Below are 17,805 nucleotides of genomic sequence, written 5' to 3'. Positions count from 1 at the left end.
TAACACCCATGTTTATGGAACAGTGCCTCAAAATTTCACATTTCAATCTTGCTTCTCAACCAACTGTTGATATCACTGACCATATTCAAGTTGTTTGCTTTATTCTCAAACATAGCTCCATTGTCTCTTGACGTCATTAAGGGTAATTAGTGGTTGGCTTGAAAATGAAAACCAGATATTTCTGACATATCAATATACCGATCATTCCTTGATAGTGAAGTTAAACGTAGTGAAACGGTTCAACTCTACAGCTCTCGACAGAACAGCTAAGGTACGTGACTTACTATAGCGCGTATGCGCCTGACAAGAGGGGAGGAGGGGAACAACATAAGAAAGTTTGTCACCTCCTTTCTTCTCGAGGGTAATATAACTAGCAATTTATAAAAAAAAAAATAATTAAAAACACTCTGACAATCTGAAGCAGGACCTCACCTGTTGAAAAGTTCTGTTGGCAGTCTTAGAGGAAACAAATAGCGAACAAATTTATAATTGAAGTGGTTAGGAAAAGAAATGAGTTGCTTTTATGACGCGATCAGAAAAAAAAGTATCTCTCAGTGTACTTTTCTTCTTCTCGGGGAAGAAGATTATCGTAATACTGAGTCCCTCGCGTGCACACCAGACTGGGCACTCCGGAAGTATGAATTGCCTCGGTTCCACTTTGCGCGTCCATAGGCACCAAAAAAAAAGAATCAAGATGCTATCATGGTATTTAGACACTTTAATAATTCACCGTTTCTAATCTGGAATTAGGTGAAGTGGTTCTTTGTGTTTTATCAGAGCAAGAATGCAACTCAAAGCAAAGAAGATATCATGCTCAATTAACACTGGATTTCCTTTTTTTTGAAAAGCACTTTTAAAGAAAAAAAAACCAGCGTACTTTTGAGCACAGGTGTACATCAAACGGTCATGGTAATTGATTATAGAGTCAACTTTCATTCACTATCGTTGACCATCATGTTTACGTTCAAAATTTTCATGGTAGTTGATAATAGTTGAAAAAAACACGCAATGAGGTCGCATATTGTAAACAAATTTGGCACGCGCTGAGGTCAAAAATTTCGGTGGCATTTTGAATCATAGTCAAGAAGTTGCGAAGGGAAAATACTGAGGCCTACCAGCAGATGATGAGAACGAACTACCATTTCATGTACCATTTCATGTACCATTTCGATTTGAGACCGTTTTTAGAAAGACTGCTGACTGAAAAGCTATCATTCACTCTTTGATGCTAGTTGATTATAGTCAATAATAGTGCATATTATTATTCAGCTGTGAGCAGAGTACAAATAACGCCTAAGACGAGTACAAATATCACGCAATATTTATACTCCAAAAATATCCAGGAAATTCGCCCGCACTTAAATAACAATTTGGCGTGTTGGATAATAAATGTCTTATAAGAAGTTTTGTTGTGTAGTATCGCTGAGTACTTTTACTCGTTATTTGTATTTTGACTCGCCTTACGGGTTCGTCAAAAAACGGCACAACTCATAAAAAATACTCAGCGATCCTACACAACAAAACTTCTAATAAGATATATATACCTCGTAAGCGTTCAAACGCGCGTGATAGTTAAAAACTTTATCATTGCAACTATCACGGCCGTTTACGTGGCTATAAACATCAAACAATGCTAGTGGCACAATATGCCAAATTTACAAGCATAGTATTTTAAGGCCAATTGGAGAGGCCGGGTTCCACATAGGCAAGATTAACGACCGGACCGGGCAAATTAGTACGTTTCCTAAGGTGTCTGTTTCCGTCCCAGGTAACTTAAAAATAAAGTAGTTCCACTTTCATGACTAACTATGTTCAGTTATAAAAACTAACGGAAAACACCTGAGTCTTCAGGCGTCAAATGTTCCGGACTCGACCACCCCTCCCTCCTTAAAAACAATAACCTTGTCGCAGTGTCGGATGGTGTTCAGACGGTGAGCTACAGTTATTACCGTAGAGTCCTTCAGCTTCTCTCGCACCACTCTCCAGATTGTTTCTTCTGTGCCTGGATCCACGTATGCAGTGGGTTCATCCAAGATGATGATCTTGTTTTGCTGCAACAGAACACGAGCCAAACAAATCAACTGCCGTTCTCCCACGCTGACGTTTGCTCCATTTTCCAATAATTCGTACTCCAATTGTCCCTCAAGACTTTCCACGAAATCTTTCAGCTGCACATCCTCTAACACTCGCCATAGATCTACATCTTGGAAGCGCTGCACAATATCCAGGTTTTTCCTCAACGAACCACTGAAAAGCACCGGAGTTTGACCAAGGGAGGATATACATCCTCGAGCTGCTTGAAGATTAATTTCCTTAATCTGAATTCCATCCACCAGGATCTCTCCATCAGGGTCAGGCATGCGCAGCAGAGCGGAAACAAAAGACGATTTCCCGGCGCCCGTGCGTCCTACAACACCAATCTTTGAGCCTCCTTTGATGCCGAGATTGATGCTTTTAAGTGCTTGTGGACCCCCCGGGTAATATGTTAGCGACACATCGTTAAATATGATATTTCCTTTACGTGGCCAGTGTTCTGGAGGAGGTCTGTCCACTTTGTACCCAGGCTCTGAGTCAAGTTTGGTGTAGGCCATAACTCGTTCAACTGACGTCATAAAATTCTCGACATCTGACGATTTTCTGACAGCGTATTGTGTCAGAGCCACTGTTTGAATGACATAAGCAAGAGCAAGTCCGGCGGAGGCTGATAAGAAAATATAAAATTAACAAGTAAGAAAAAAACCAGAATTATTGATGATGGATTACTGTATTTCTATTTATGGAATAACTATCGATTATCTATGTTGATGCTGATGATATTAGTAAGGTAATATGGTCTTGAGAGACGCAGTCACGTTTGCCAGTGGCACATTAAGGTCAGTGCACTTTGGAGTGTTGTAAGGGATCATACATAGTCCGTTGGGAAGAGGCGGGGGGGATTGGAGGATTCTGGAGATATCACATGGTTTTCTAGAGGAATGGAATGGAGATCAGCTGTCACTAACAGAGTATAGGGGGGGAGGGCCTTTAGCAAACTCACTGCCGATGAGGGGGTGATTAAAAAACTTCAGATCTTGGAGGAAGTAAGATTAGTACCTCCCGCTATGAACTATGACTGGTCTCTGATCTCGTGCCTAAATCCTACCGTATAAATGTGAGTGATGCTACTGCTTAGCCGTGGAAGGTCTGTGTACGAAACTAACCGGTCCTTTAGCAGCAGAACTATGCATGACTAGGTACGAGGTAAGATGTCGCGGGAACACGTGTTCAAATGGTTTGAATTGTGTTGAGGCCATGAGCAAATCCAGCTGGCGAGAGGTTTGCGAGGGATTTGGCGCAAGAACCTGGCGCAAGAACCTGGCGCAAGACCACATTCTGATCTCTCGTCGGCTCGCGTTCAAAGCCTCAAACTTATTCGTAGACGAAGAAACGCGTGTTCTCTATCGCTACTATTAATCGCGCGCTCGCAAGACTGAAATTTACTTACCGGCGTCTTGCGATATCAAAACTGCCACTAAAATCACTAAGCCGACTAACAGAGAAATGATCGCATCCAGACGAACACCAAACCATCTGCCACTCGCCATCATCATGATAAAAGACTGGATATGAGTGTCTTGGTGGCTGTCAAAAGGATAATAATTTCAATATGTGTATTTATTGACTAAGTGGCCAAACTCGGTCAATAAGCATTTTATCACATGACTACTAAGTGTTGAGAATCTTGTTTCAACCTAAACAGGACGAGATAGACGGGCGCACACGGGATAACGATTCTAAAAGTGATCTTTGTCCTTTATTTTTGTAAGTCAGAACAAGAAACTCATAAATGGTCGCAAAAAGTGACGTATTTTTTCATATCTATTTTTCATTTTTTCCGGAATGGCTTACGTATATCATATACAGTTCAAATGTTTAGTTTGCACAGCACTCGTGCATTGGAGAAAGATTATGAAAAGAGAGAAGACGAGAGAGCATTTTTTGTGGATAATAGTTCAAAATGACAACTGTGACCCCAACACTACACACGCTCTGCGGACCAGGCCTAAATCGCACCAAAATAAAGCACAGGCTTACCCTGTAAGTTCACTTTATAAGATGCACAAACTCACCTGTAAAACTTCTCAATGAAATCCTTCTGTCTGCCTCTTGTTCGAATCGTGTCCAGTCCTTCAAGAGTCTCTGATATGTGAGAAAACACTGGGCTTCGGCACATTGATTCCAACCTTTTCAGCTCCCTGGAACTCTTCAAATAAAATCTTGCGAAGTAAAGAATCATAGCCGTCACTGGAATGGTGACAAACACAAGCCAAGGATTCGTAACAGAAGGCACGATAACAGATGAGAACAACAGCAGCACCAGCTGAACTGTAGATAGAAACTGTAGCGGTAATAATTCGTCCATGCAGCCGACATCTTTAGAGAATCGATTCAGAATTCTACCCACAGGATTTGAGTCAAAGAACAGTACCGGTGCTTGTAAAAGAGCCACAACCATTTTGTCATGAAGACGTTCGGAGCATCTTAGACAAACTAAAAATAAAATGTAGCATCTTACGATGCCTAATATGAAAGAGGCAGCGACTAAACAGCCATAGATAGCTAGATTCGTCTTGTCTCTCTGTTCTGAAGGACGTTTCCTGGTCAAAAACGACAGCCAAACGTCGGGGGCAACCATCGATGCTGAAAAAGGGAGAAATAGACGGTGAGTAACTAAAACACTTATGACTTCTTACATGCCTCGTTTCCAATAATTGTCCCAAAACGTAAGGACTTGTCATATTTGAGGAGCCAGTCATCCTTTGTCACCTGGGAGGGTAGGGGGGATTTAGGAGGAGTTACAGGAGGGAACAGAGTATAAAGAGAACATTATAGCTCTATAGCTAGTTAATTGAATGTTCATTAACTGCCAATGAGAAAGGTGGGGATCATAAGAGTGTTACAAAGCATTAGGGGAGTCATTCAAATTTTACCGTGATACAACCTCTCCCCCACAGGCGAAACATAACGTGTAATGACTGTTCCTCGCTACTACATATATTTATTAAGGCTAACCTTGAGCAATAAGACACAGAAAAACAACTCCAATGATCAAAAAGGGGTGAATGCCACTTCTGAAGTAGTCCCAGTAAAGCTTACTTGACACCGTTCCGATTGCCCGATCTTCAACAGATATTTCCAGACCATTACTATCAGTAGCAAGTGGCATCACACCGCTGAGTTTCTCTTCGTTATCCCTTGCGGTGTTGTCGGACAGTTTCTCTATAAGAGTGTTTTTGCACAGTGGGTAAATGGTGGTATTTAAAATGCCTTTATCTTGAAGCTCTACGAAGGTCCCTTTTCCCAGTACGCGCCCTTTATACAGCATTATCACTTGGTCAGCATCTATCATGTGTGACTCTTGATGAGAAGTTAACAGTCGGGTCCTTTTACCAAGCACATCCTTGATACACTTTTCAAAGATATGTCGACCCACTTTGAAGTCCACAGCACTGAGAGGATCGTCCAACAAGTAGAGGTCTGCATCCACATACACGGCGCGTGCTAAATTTACTCTTGCACGCTGACCACCACTAAGAACGGCACCGCGCTCACCAACAACAGTTTCATCACCGTTCGGAAACTGCTGAAAGTCTTTCGTGAGGGCGCAAGCCTCGATTACCCTGGTGTATCTTGATTCATTGTACGACTCGCCAAATAAGATATTTTCTCTTAAGGTTCCAGAGAACACCCAGGCTACTTGCGGCGCGTACACAAAAGTTCCATGACGGCTAATTGTTCCACCTAGGTCTGACATTTCGCCAGCGATCGCTAAGAGAAGAGTTGATTTTCCGCTGCCTACTGGCCCGGTGATAACTGTCAAGGTTCCTGATGCAGCAATGAATTCCACATCTTCAAGGATAAGGTCGTCCTTCCTCTTCATTTCCGTAGACTTTAAACTGGACACGCATAAAGTTCCTGGCTCAGATGGGTTCACCCTCTGATCAGTAACAGGGCTTTCGTGTGATTTCTCCGACTGATCTTTTATCACTCTAAAATCCCTCTGTAACTTAACGGACATTTCCTCTGGCGCTATACCTTTGTCTTCTTTACTCTGATCTCCCGAGATACATAGCAAATCTTCTAAGATGAGAAACTCTTCTATCCTGCCGAGTGATACATATGCTTCATGTGTCTCCACTACACCATATCCAATATCAAGGGAAAAACAAAGTCTTAGCAAGTTCATGTACATTAGAAGCATAAAAGCATTGACAGGAGTAAGATGATGACCAGTCAGTAGCAGAGAAATAACGGACAGCAGGACAGGTATTGAAGTATACTCCAAGGCAGCCAAACCTGAGAGAATAACACTTTTCTTTCGGATGATGCTGATTTCTCGTCTGAAAGAGAAAAGAGATATTTGCCATCATTTACGGACAAATAGAAAGTACTAAAGAACTGCACGCTCTCTGGTTGGTTAAATACTTATTTAATGACCATATATTTGTATAATTTTAGCACCAAAAGGGTGCGATTGCGCAGCGTGCGGTACAAAATGTTCACAAGCAGGTTACCATGAACTATGTGGGATGTTGACTTCTCGCTGATACAATTTAATGAAAAAAAACAAGCTTGTCCATTTTTCTGAAATAACAGCGAAATGCTCCCTCATCTTGAGGTAAATTTTAAACCAAGAAATCTACTGTATTGGAAGTAAGGTTTGGAAATTGGGGAATATCAATTGGTGAATATTCGATCGCGTGACGCGTTCAGACCAATGACACGCGAGCTAAAGCATCTGACCGATTCTAGCGTGCCATAGAACTCCTTAACTTGTACGTTTTGTCTACCCATTTTAGGTCATGAGATAATACTCTGGTTAACTGGTCGTTTGAAATGTCTCCTTTTCCACGTCCATATGTTTTGGAGTACGCATAATTTGCGAACGTTGAGAGAAAAAGTTCTCTGTAGTGTCATCACATGACCAGAAATGGCTAAACAAATCATTCAAACTAAAAAGGACAATTAACCATACAGTGCATTTTGTTAGTTCACCAGCGTTATAGCCTGCGCACGATATCGGTGAACCACCAAACATTGGCTCAAGAACTCGTCGTCGTAGTTCATGATTGCAGCGACAAACTGTCTTTTGCAATATCGATCTTGGACTATTACGCCAGTAAACAGATAGTTACGATGCATAGCTATTGCGGTAACTAAAAAGAAATTCCCCCTACTTTCGCGTTTGTTTTATCTTTCCTCTGAAATCATCCTCCCAGGCACGCGCCTTGATAGCGCGTATCCCAGAAACCACTTGGTTCGTCAAGGAAATTCGACGATCACCTTCTGCTGCTGAGCGCAGACGCAGCGCAGCGTAGACAGAGGACATCTCGACGTAATAGGGTACAAGAAGACAGAGAAATAACTCTCCAGTTAGAGCGTGCCAGCCAATCAGATACGCGAGCAGAAACGTTGCAACCACGATTTGGAGTGCGCCTGACATCATTACAAAAAACTTAAGAGTTACTGTTTCCATCCGCTGGATATCATTTGATATAAGATCAACCACTCGTCCTGCTGAAAACTTTAACAGTGTACTCTTGCTGAGCAGTAAGATCTGAGAATAAAACAAAACAAATAAATTCAAGGAGACTTCCATCTTTAAAATGTTTAGGGAACAGGTAGCAATTATAACTTGTGTGGCTGGGGGTAAGGGAGGATTTGGAAGATTTTGGGAGGATCATGTGGTTGTCAGTTGGAAGAAAAGGGAATCACCTGTCACCAACATTGTATAAAGAGAGAAACCATTGTAGATTGACGGCTATTGAAGGGGAAGAGGAGCATTTGAATATCACAGAGCTCTCATTGGGACGACAAAGCCAAACCGCACCCCCTCCCCCCTCTTCCGTCATAGGGAACAAATAATGACCGGTCCTTCAATTTAGAACTTGACTGCTTAAAAGGGAAAACCAAAGAGTAATGTTGAATAAAGGCTGATAGTTTCTAAAGAAACTGTTTGGGGCTGCGTCAGTGGGGGTAACGAAATAATTTGGATATATCAACAAAGTTGAAATGGTAAATAGGCCACCGTAACGATTACAAAAGCTGACCTTTTGAGCGTTCGCCCTTCGTTGGAGCGAATGACGAAGGGCTAACTCTCGAGACGTCAGGTTTTGTAAACGTTACGGTGGCCAATTTACCATTTCAACTTTGTTGATATATCCAAAGAGTACTGTGAAAACCAATTATGTTGAAGATGGTACGTGTACACCACGGAGGTAAATAATGCTTTTTGAACGTGCTGATTAGCTAGTACAGAAGATATTAGCAAGTACTATTAACCTTCCCCAGACGCAGAGACAAAATCCAATGTCAAAAGTTTGACGAGACTGAAAATGGACTGGCGCACTATGGTAGTTTTATATTTGATGGGTTCGAAAGGTTGCGGAAATCTTTTGGAGCAAGCACTTAGTCTTGTCAGGCAAAAAACTAGAAAAATGGATACCCTATTTAGACACTATTTGAAAATTTCCTTCACTAGCAGCAAATGTTAGGGTTAGAAAAAAAACTGGGTCGTTAGGCCAAGAAAAAAAGAAGAGAGAATACACTAGTATTTTCTGTATCCCCTCTGGGGATACCTAGAATGCAAAGGTGAGTTCAACCGACTGGGGTAAGTAGCATGGGATATTATTTTGATTGGTTACAAACGAGAAATAATGGCACGTTGTGTTACATCATGGAAAGAGCGACCAGTCAGCATTTGCAAGTGAGTTACTTCGTGTGTTAAAACATGTTTTTAACAACCAAAGTCGGTTATCTACTCAAAGAGCTATCCATATCTCATCGATCAGAGAACTTGCTGCTGCCACGATACCTGCCCTGACTCGTAGTAAATTTCTGATTACTTCGCTTAAGTCACTGAGAGAAAAGGGAAACTGATTTCCCACACGAACACACACGCACACATGGTGAACAAGTGAACAGTTATGACTACTCATAGACTCAGAGCTAATCGAGAAGTACAAGGGTTCGGTCATATTTTTAAACGCAAAATCGGAACAAGTAGAAAAATGCCCCTTCCGTGAGTGTCTCAGATCGATCGGCTGAGCTATTTACATGGGAAGAATTTCGCTTGAAACTGCTTACTAATTGCTTTTTTGAGATGCTTCATAACAATTGGAAACTTCTCTTCACCGACCACAATCTTAAGTGCGTGAATTAACTTTGGATGAAGATTTTGTGACGTCTGCAACGACAAGGCTAAAGAGGATTAATTCACTTTTCGCGTTCTGAGTATTTTCATAGGGGATGCCAAGAACACTAGTGTTTTCCATTGGGGATGAGTCAGCCACCATTCCTGTGCTCACCTTTTTGTAGACGAGACCTTTTATTGCGTTACTCAATCTGATGCCCAATATTTCACACGCGTAAGCGTGGTGTTGCATGGCAAGGCTGCCGATCAATGTGTTCATAGTCATGGCTGCCGCAAGGAAACAACCGTGAAGTATGGGGTTCGCATGCGTTCCAGGTGACATTAACATGAAAATCAGATATCCAATAAGCAGTGGTGTGACGAGGGAACCAATTCCATAGAGGACACCAGGGAGATAAACATAGGCAACCTCCCTTAGGGAAAGCATCTTCAAAACACTTTTCCAGAGCTTCGGCCTTTTCTCCTTTCTCGTGGATATAGCTTTTTCTTCTTTCCATTTCTTCTCGAGACGATCTGTGACTGATTGTGAGGTGTCCACATTAGAGAGCGGTACAAAATCGCTTTCCTCCAAGGCTCGTTGATTGCCTGTCTTCATGACCTCGTTCATCCATTGAAACAAAAGGATAGAGACAAAACCAACTTTCTCAGTGAATTCATTGGTCGAGGTGATCTTCCTGTAGCCATTCGGCGCCATGATTCTAAACCTCCACTCGTATAATGATAAAATACGATTAATATAAGGGACCCGTTCGTTATCTTGTAGGGGGCTAAGGGGATGGGAGCTTGAAAAGTTTAGATTTTGATCCATTGTTTGGTCGTGTCACGCAACGAGCTCCTCCCGCGAGATCTGCCATTGATTGCTTATAAATTTTTCAGTCCGGGCGGACGGGATATTTCCTGCTGAAAATTCTGTTAGTAAAATGTTTGGGCTACTTTGTGTAACGAGAAACATTGGCAATCACATCTTAACTCTCAGTCCGACTAGAAACGCAAGAGTCCCTAAAGCCCGCCAAAAGTATAGATCAGTCACAATAGTATTCAATTGAATTCTAATTTTTTTTTATTCTAACTAATTCATAGGGGCCAAACAACTAAATCGGCGGAACTGGTATTACACCGAAACGGACTCTAACATTAAACAGCTGTAAGCTGCTGGGTCATTTATTTAATTTTCCTGGTTATAGTTGCGAACCAGTGATTTGAACCATTACGTCTTTAACTATGCATCTTTTGGCTCAAAAGAGGTATTTAAAAAAAGTTTTTTTAAAATTGTTTCATTAAGATAATTTTACTTACCGGCTTACTTTGTTGTATTGCCCTGGAAAAAACTTGTAAGGCCAGGGGCGAAAATGTGAAACGACAAGTGAAATGTCAGTACCGTTCTTTAAACTCTGTTTGCTCTGTTTGCTCTCCTACCCCAATGAATAATGTAATTTTGCGCGCAGTGGATAAATTCCCATACAATGCGCGTTTTGATTGGCTAAAACAGCGTCCGTTAGGGTTAAAATGCACGAAGTAACGTTGTCACGCCATCGACTAATTTGTACAATGACCAGCCTTTTCCCGGTCCCTTCGCATGGTTTCTTTCCTTTTTTACCAACAACTCTTGCATGATCTGTAAAACGTCTATAAATCGAGCACCTCGACTATGTCTCGTGTTTCCCCTACTTCTTGAGTGCTCTGGCCGCCTTATGCGTGCTTTAAAATAGAATAAGGTCTCTTTATCTGTTAAATAAAGCTTGATCTGCATAACAACTATTTACAGACGACTGCGCTAAGTAAAAACATATCAACTGAATTTAATCTGTTTTGTTCAACTACTCAGACCAATTCGAGTACAGTTTGGATAAAATCGAAATAGAGTACTTTTTTGTCTTTCAAGGGAGCTTTTTCAATCTGTTCCATGAGAAAATATATGTGATGAGTTAATTAAAAATGCATATGAAAAAATTTATTTACGCGGGTTCTTAATTATGCGAAAGCAAAACGCGGGAATCACCTAACATAAATAATTCATTGCAATTTTGTCATTAAATTGGGGTATTGAAAAATGTATGTCTGTCTGTATGTATTTTATGTATTTACGATATTTAGACAGGCCAGCCCATTTCAGCTCAAAGCTGGTTTAAATGGGGGCCTGAACATCCCACCAACCCACCTCAGGGGAGGAAATTACGTGTGTGGGAAATTAACGTCTCCTACCCCAACCATGCAGGAGACTGGACCTCCATTTATTCATCCCTATCCGAGAAGACTAGAATATCTAACCATTTCTTGATGTTATAGAAAGGAAAGCAAAGCAAATTGTTCTCTATTATTTTAAGAACTTGAGTGTTGGTCCGGCCGGGGCTCGAACCCTCGACCTCCCGCACAACAGTCCAGCGCACTATCTATTGGGCTAACTGGGCGGCGGTAAAAAACGCCATTTCATATCATAACTGACCGTAAATAGCAAACTACACGTTTTAAGGCACTAAGGGAATGCGCATTTAACTTATTTGCGAGATGGACTTGTATGTAGATGTAAAGGTTTTTAGAAGTATGTGATTCGAAAATTGCAGTTCAAATCAAGTAGCGATGAGAATCATCTAATGAGAAAAATAAAAACGCATATACAGGTGAAAGTAAATTGCTACCGGCGTTACGTCATTCTTACATGAGCTCACCCAAACACGTGAACTAAAAGTGGTACTGTAGAAAGTAGTACAACAGAAAGAAAAAAAAATACAGTTGCTTGAAAATAATGAGAAACGCGAATTGCAATTGCTATATTGACCACCAAAAAAATGTCCTTATATTTTCTTGCTGACAACTTAATGTACAAAAACTCGCTCGAAAATACTATTACCATTGATTTCGGGAGACAAAGACTTGGATTACATTTTGATTGCAAGATAATTCTTAGTTTGTTTGACGGGTTCCGCTATAGAGGGCCAGTTCCGTACAGGTGGACAAGACATAAACAATCACAATGTTAGGGCTCTTTTGGCAAAAGTGGCACGGCCAGCGTAAGAGTGTATAAACCATAGCAAGAGAATAGAAACTGAGAGAACTCATTCCACATGCATGCCCCTCTTCCAATGATGTAAATGGAATGCAGATTTAGATTCTTCCTGTTTCAATTTGGTTAGTTCAGTCAGCGGAGAAAACTCAGCGTTGCGAGAACGGAAAAATCGAAAAGGTATGCCTCCTCATTTCGTGTTAGCGTAGTTTTAATTCTTTTATGTCGAGGGAAAAGAAAACAGCACAACTAATTATTTACCCTCGCTTATCGTTTTTGCAGGAATCCGCTGCGTTCTCATTGACACAGTCATGACCATTAAATGATGATCTTTAGCACTTAGGACGGCAACGCCAAGAAAGAGGTTGATTTAAAATGAATTTCTACTTTTGATTAGAATTTCGAAAGTGGTTGCATGTGTTTACCATTCCTAACGGCGCCACACCTCAACCTCAGCATAACATGTATTCGCAGACGACGCAAATTTTGGTGATTACACGTTGCTGTGTTGCAAAGGACGGCTTAGAAATGTACAAAGTTTTAAAACGTACGACTGTCCAACTTAGCCGACGAGAGTTCGTGAACTGTTCATTTATAGGAAACTGTTTTCGATAACTTAAAGATCTCAGTGACTTTAACATGGAAAAGCTTATCCTTTTAATGCAAATTGTATGATCAGATAAAGAAGAAATTTAGTGTGTTCACCTGTCTTTAAATTTCGATACTACGTGAGGCCGCGGTTTGTACAGCAAGGGATTAGAATATTTTAATGTAAAAACCATTTTTAAAATGGGATTCCGCCATAGCCGAGAATCTCAAGGTCCCTTTTTAACAAAAAAATTATCTTTTAAAATGAAACTCACCTCACTCAGCTAAGGGCGAAAGTCTGTTTCTGAGTGTAATTTTGCAACCGAATGTCTAGGAAAGTGAAAGTACCCTAGTTTGTCTTAACTTTGTAAACAACTTGCAGTTTTTGATAGTTGATTGTGTTAGCCTTTTGTTTGCGTCAGTGATTACGCGAGCCTCCAATTGTGTCCGATGATTGAAGAAAAAAAAATGTTCCCTCGACCACATGTCAACCAAAGGGAAAGAACATTAGCAACATCCAGCTTTGACGAATAAGTGAATTGACTTTCATTTCAATTTTCAATCAACTTGTTTAATGATCAACGGAAAATTATTGTTGGAAATACTTTTGGTTGAATGTATTTGCTTTTTCATCGCAAATGAGACATTTGACGATAAAAACTTGCGACAAAACGTTGCTTGATAACATTGTCAAATTTAAAAACGATAAAAAGCTATAGAAAGCTAAAATCGACGACGTTTTGACGTTAACATAACGTCATTATCAAGTCAAGAATGTATAAAAATAAGCTCTATAAATACTAAAAACGAACAATAAGAGAAAATAATTTGCGGGTTAAACAAAAAGCTTAGCACGTATGGAGTCCGTTTGCACGTTGAGATTAGGTTTGAATTTCTTAATATAAAGCATTTCAAACACTAAACAATCAAATTTGCTTTGACGCTTTCTGAGAATCTTAAAATGACTATCACTCAAACGATCCCTCCTACCATGCGCTTCACGAAAATACTTGCCAATTGCCGAGTTTTTGTGTTCAGCGACACGTTGAAAAATGAGACATGACAGATTATACAGTGGACACAATAGAATACGTGCATTTACGAAGTTGGTTGTGTTTTGAATGTATAATTAGTCAACTCGATGAGTTTAATAGAGGCTTCAACTATTAAAATGAAAATAAAACTTTGAAAGAGTCTTATACGCTACTCTTATTAGAATCTATGTTTTAAAATTACCATTAAAAAAGAAAATTAAAGAATGAATGAAAAATAATTTAATGAAAAATTGAAGGTATTTATGCTGATAGTAGTGTGATTGTCTGGGAGAATCTAATAATCTGTTATTAGAATTCCGCTCCGCGGGACATTGCAACTGATGCCAATCACTTTCATGGACGTTAGCTCTTTTCAGGACAATCCGGGGGGATTGCTGGACTTTTCCTTCTGGGTTAAAGCAGTTTCTACAAACATTTCCTCTTGTCGTGCAGCTGGAAGTTCAACAACAGCCAGTGTTATCGGCGACAGCGAACAATCTAAAAACCACGCATAAATGGCCATAAATATGACTTCTTCTGTCTCAGAAAATTCACAGAGATTTCTAGATTAAGCAATTCCCTTTGAAAGTGATGCTCTATGATAGAGAAACACTCGTGTTTTTTAGAACAGTGCCTCAACTTTTTGCAATTTTGCTGCTTAACCAAGTGTTGATATGTCTGACCATGTTCAAACCGCCTGTATTAGTCTCAGACATACCTTAATTGTCTCATGACGCTATTTAATGACTGAGTAACACTAGCAGGGTAATTAGTGGTTGGCTTGAAACTAAATTTAGACTTATCAGACATATCAATAACCGAACATCCTTTCATAGTGAGCATGGGAGCAGAACGATTCACCGCTCTTGCTGGAACAACTCAGATAAGTAACTGAAGTGAGTGTGTGTATGAAAGCGTTGCGGGGGGAGCACAAGAGTGTGTCACCTCCCCCCTTTTTAATGCTGTCATTAAATTGAGGTATTGTAAAAAACCATACAAAGCGCCATTTTATGTCATAACTGACCATAAATAACGAACTACACGTTTCAAGCACTAAGCGAATGCTTATTTAATTTATTTGCCAGATGGACTTGTATTTAGATGTAAAGGTTTTTAGAAGTATGTGATTCTAAATTTGTAGTTCGAATCAACTAGCGATGGGAATTATCTAATGAGAAAAAACGCATATACAGGCGAAAGTAAATTGCTACCGACGTTACGTCATTCTAACATGACCTCACCCAAACACGCAAACGAAAAGTGGTACAATCAGAAAGAAAAAAATATACTCGATTGAAAATAATAAGAAGCGCTAATTCTTATTGTTACAATGACCACCAAGAGAATATTTTTATATACTCTTACTAACAGTTTAATGTACATAAACTGGCTCGACAATACTACAACCATTGATTTTGGGAGAAGAAATTGTATTGTATTTTGCTTGAAAGATAATTCTTAGTTTGTTTGAGAGATTCCGCTCTAAGTGACAATTCGGTACAGGTGGAGGACTATACATAAACAAACAATTTTAGGACTCATGGTAAAAGTAGCACTGCCTGCATAAGAGTACATAAACCATAGCAAGAGAATAGAAACTGAGAGAACTTATCCCACATGCATACCCCTCTTCCAATGATCTAAATGGAATGCGGAGCTAGGGAGACCTAACGGAGAGAGAGATGGACTTATTTTAGCCGTGAACCACGCACTAAGTTCGAATTAAATGTCGGGAAAGATGAGGGCTGCGAGCCTGCTCTTCCTGTTTCAATTTGGTTTGTTCAGTCAGCGGAGAAAACAGCGTTGCGCGAACTGAAAAGTCGAGAAAGCATGCCTCCTCATTTCGTGTTAGCGTTGTTTTAACTCTTCTTTTATGCTGAGGAAAAAAACAGAACAAATAATTATTTACCCTTGCTCATCGTCTTTGCACAAATCCGTTCACATTGACGCAATCATGAACATTAATGAGGATCTTTAGCAATTAGGACGGGAGAAGTTGGCTTGTTAGCTCAATTGGTAGAGCGCTGCACTAGTATCGCAGAGGTCAGTGGTTCGAATCCCGTACAGGCCTGAAATTTTTTTCAGGTCTGATTTTCACTATTGCTCAAATAGTGCTTTACTGCGAAGGATCGTGCTCATATACGTCTCATAACCGCAGTTCACACATATGTTTCATATGTTTGTTGTTGTTTGATTTATCATCTACGGGTTTATGTCGAATTAATTTGATGGCCTGCTCCCAGTTGGCTTGTTAGCTCAATTGGTAGAGCGCTGCACTAGTATCGCAGAGGTCAGTGGTTCGAATCCCGTACAGGCCTGAAATTTTTTTCAGGTCTGATTTTCACTATTGCTCAAATAGTGCTTTACTGCGAAGGATCGTGCTCATATACATAAAGCTGGAGGTGGCTTGTCCATCTACGCCAAGTCAAACTTAAAGATTACGGTGCTGGAGAATTTATCATCTGCCTGCGATGATGGCTTTCAACAATTTTGGGTAAGAGTTCAATGCAGAAAGTACAAATCGTTTTTGATCTGCAGCACATATTGACCTCCACAAACACAAACCACGTGCTTTGAATCTCTTGCAAATAGCTTCACAGATACATTACTCCTAGACTTAAATGTTGTCATTCTTGGTGACCTTAACTGCAATCTTTTAGCTCCTGGCCCTGAGGCTACCTCACTGCAGACCTTTATTTCAACATTGAATCTACACCAAATGGTTAAGAAACCCACAAGGATTACAGAAACCACATCATTATCAATCGACGTAATTCTGACGACAAACCCGGATATTGTCAGCCTCAGCGACTTGCTTACCTGCTCAGTAAGAGATCACCATCTTGTTTACCTAGTATTAACGTTGAAGACCCCTCGACTCAAGCCCTCCTACGTTACCATTAGGAGTTACGCTAATTAAAATGTAAAACAATTCAGTGAGGATCTGTCACTTGTACCTTTTCATATCATATCTATATTGGACGATTTTGATGACCAGGTGGAGGCGTTCAATGCGTCATTTAAGGATATTTCAGACAATCACGCCCCTTTAAAGAGAGTAAAAATCAAGTCAAGACCAAATCCATTTGTTTCAGCTGAGATTCGCCAACTAATGAAGACCCGGGATAAATGGCATCGGAGGGCCATTAAATCAAATGACCGTCTTCAATGGAATGCATATCATTTCTTCAGGCAGGAAGTCAAGCGTGAACTACGAATTGCAGAAAAAGCTTATGTGAGATCTCAGCTATTACAAAACAAAGACTAATGCAATTTGGAAGATAACTAACAACTGCCTGCCAAAGAAGTGCAAAAGCCGCCCTTTTATTCCTGACAACTCAGTTTCCTTGGCTTATAGTTTTAATGAATATTTTACATCTGTTGGAAGTTCAGCAGCTCAGGAAGCTTGCGATCTTGCTTGTGTAGATAATTATCATATCAATCCCGCTATGCAAACCCTCTTGCCAACGCCTGATGATTGTCCTGACTTATTTCGATTTCACCCCGTACTGGTGAAGGATGTTGAAGGTGTAATTAAGAGCTTCTCTTCTAAAAAAGCACCAGGTCGTGACAAGATTACTACCCTCGTCCTCAAGGACTGTTTGCCAGTCATAGTACCAATTATTACAAGCATTATGAATAACTCATTTAGATCTAATTGTTTCCCGAAAGTATGGAAAATGGCTGTACTCCTGTGTTAAAGTCTGGCAATCCAGAAGATCACTGTAATCACCGGCCCATCTCATTACTGCCAATACTATCTAAGGTGTCTGAGAGATTAACTCACCGTCAGTTCATTGACTACATAACCACCAACAAGAAGCTATCTAAAAATCAGAGCGGTAATCGAAAATGTCACTCGATGGAAACTGCTCTCTTACACGGAACAGATGATTTTCTCATGGCCATTGATAAGAGTGAAGTGTCCGTTGTCTTGCTACTAGACACTTCTGAGGCATTCGACAGTATCAGACATGATATCCTCTTTC

The 17,805-nt window shown here is 40.4% G+C and overlaps 1 protein-coding gene across 2 annotated transcripts; it reads right to left on the bottom strand.

The window, feature by feature from the left end:
* Window positions 1–698: 698 nt before the first annotated feature.
* LOC111335144 (ATP-binding cassette sub-family C member 4) lies at window positions 699–10,783 on the bottom strand. Of its 2 annotated transcripts, XM_088751362.1 has the most exons (7): window positions 10,490–10,608; window positions 9,348–9,897; window positions 7,218–7,597; window positions 5,053–6,380; window positions 4,110–4,680; window positions 3,485–3,621; window positions 699–2,701 (listed from the first exon to the last, which is right to left on the bottom strand). In XM_088751362.1, exons 2-7 carry the CDS (start codon window positions 9,885–9,887, stop codon window positions 1,848–1,850), a joined length of 3,810 nt encoding a protein of 1,269 aa, XP_088607488.1. In that variant the 5' UTR covers window positions 9,888–9,897; window positions 10,490–10,608; the 3' UTR covers window positions 699–1,847. The 2 variants fall into 2 exon arrangements, with proteins under 2 accessions (XP_088607488.1, XP_088607487.1); XM_088751361.1 differs by having other exon boundaries at window positions 9,348–10,783.
* Window positions 10,784–17,805: the final 7,022 nt, after the last annotated feature.

This window comes from Stylophora pistillata, chromosome 2 (assembly GCF_964205215.1).
Source record: "Stylophora pistillata chromosome 2, jaStyPist1.2, whole genome shotgun sequence".
Classification (NCBI taxonomy): domain Eukaryota; kingdom Metazoa; phylum Cnidaria; class Anthozoa; order Scleractinia; family Pocilloporidae; genus Stylophora; species Stylophora pistillata.
This window is presented reverse-complemented; position numbering and strand designations above follow the sequence as displayed.

Bases quoted from the DNA above. Each gene is read 5' to 3' on its own strand.
- LOC111335144 (XM_088751361.1), bottom strand. From the start codon at position 10,001: ATGGATCAAAATCTAAACTTTTCAAGCTCCCATCCCCTTAGCCCCCTA. The intron at 6,381-7,217 runs GTAGGGGGAATT...TTTCTCTTTCAG, and splicing joins AAGATAAAACAAACGCGAAA to ACGAGAAATCAGCATCATCC. The intron at 4,681-5,052 runs GTTAGCCTTAAT...TCCCTTTTTCAG, and splicing joins TCTGTGTCTTATTGCTCAAG to CATCGATGGTTGCCCCCGAC.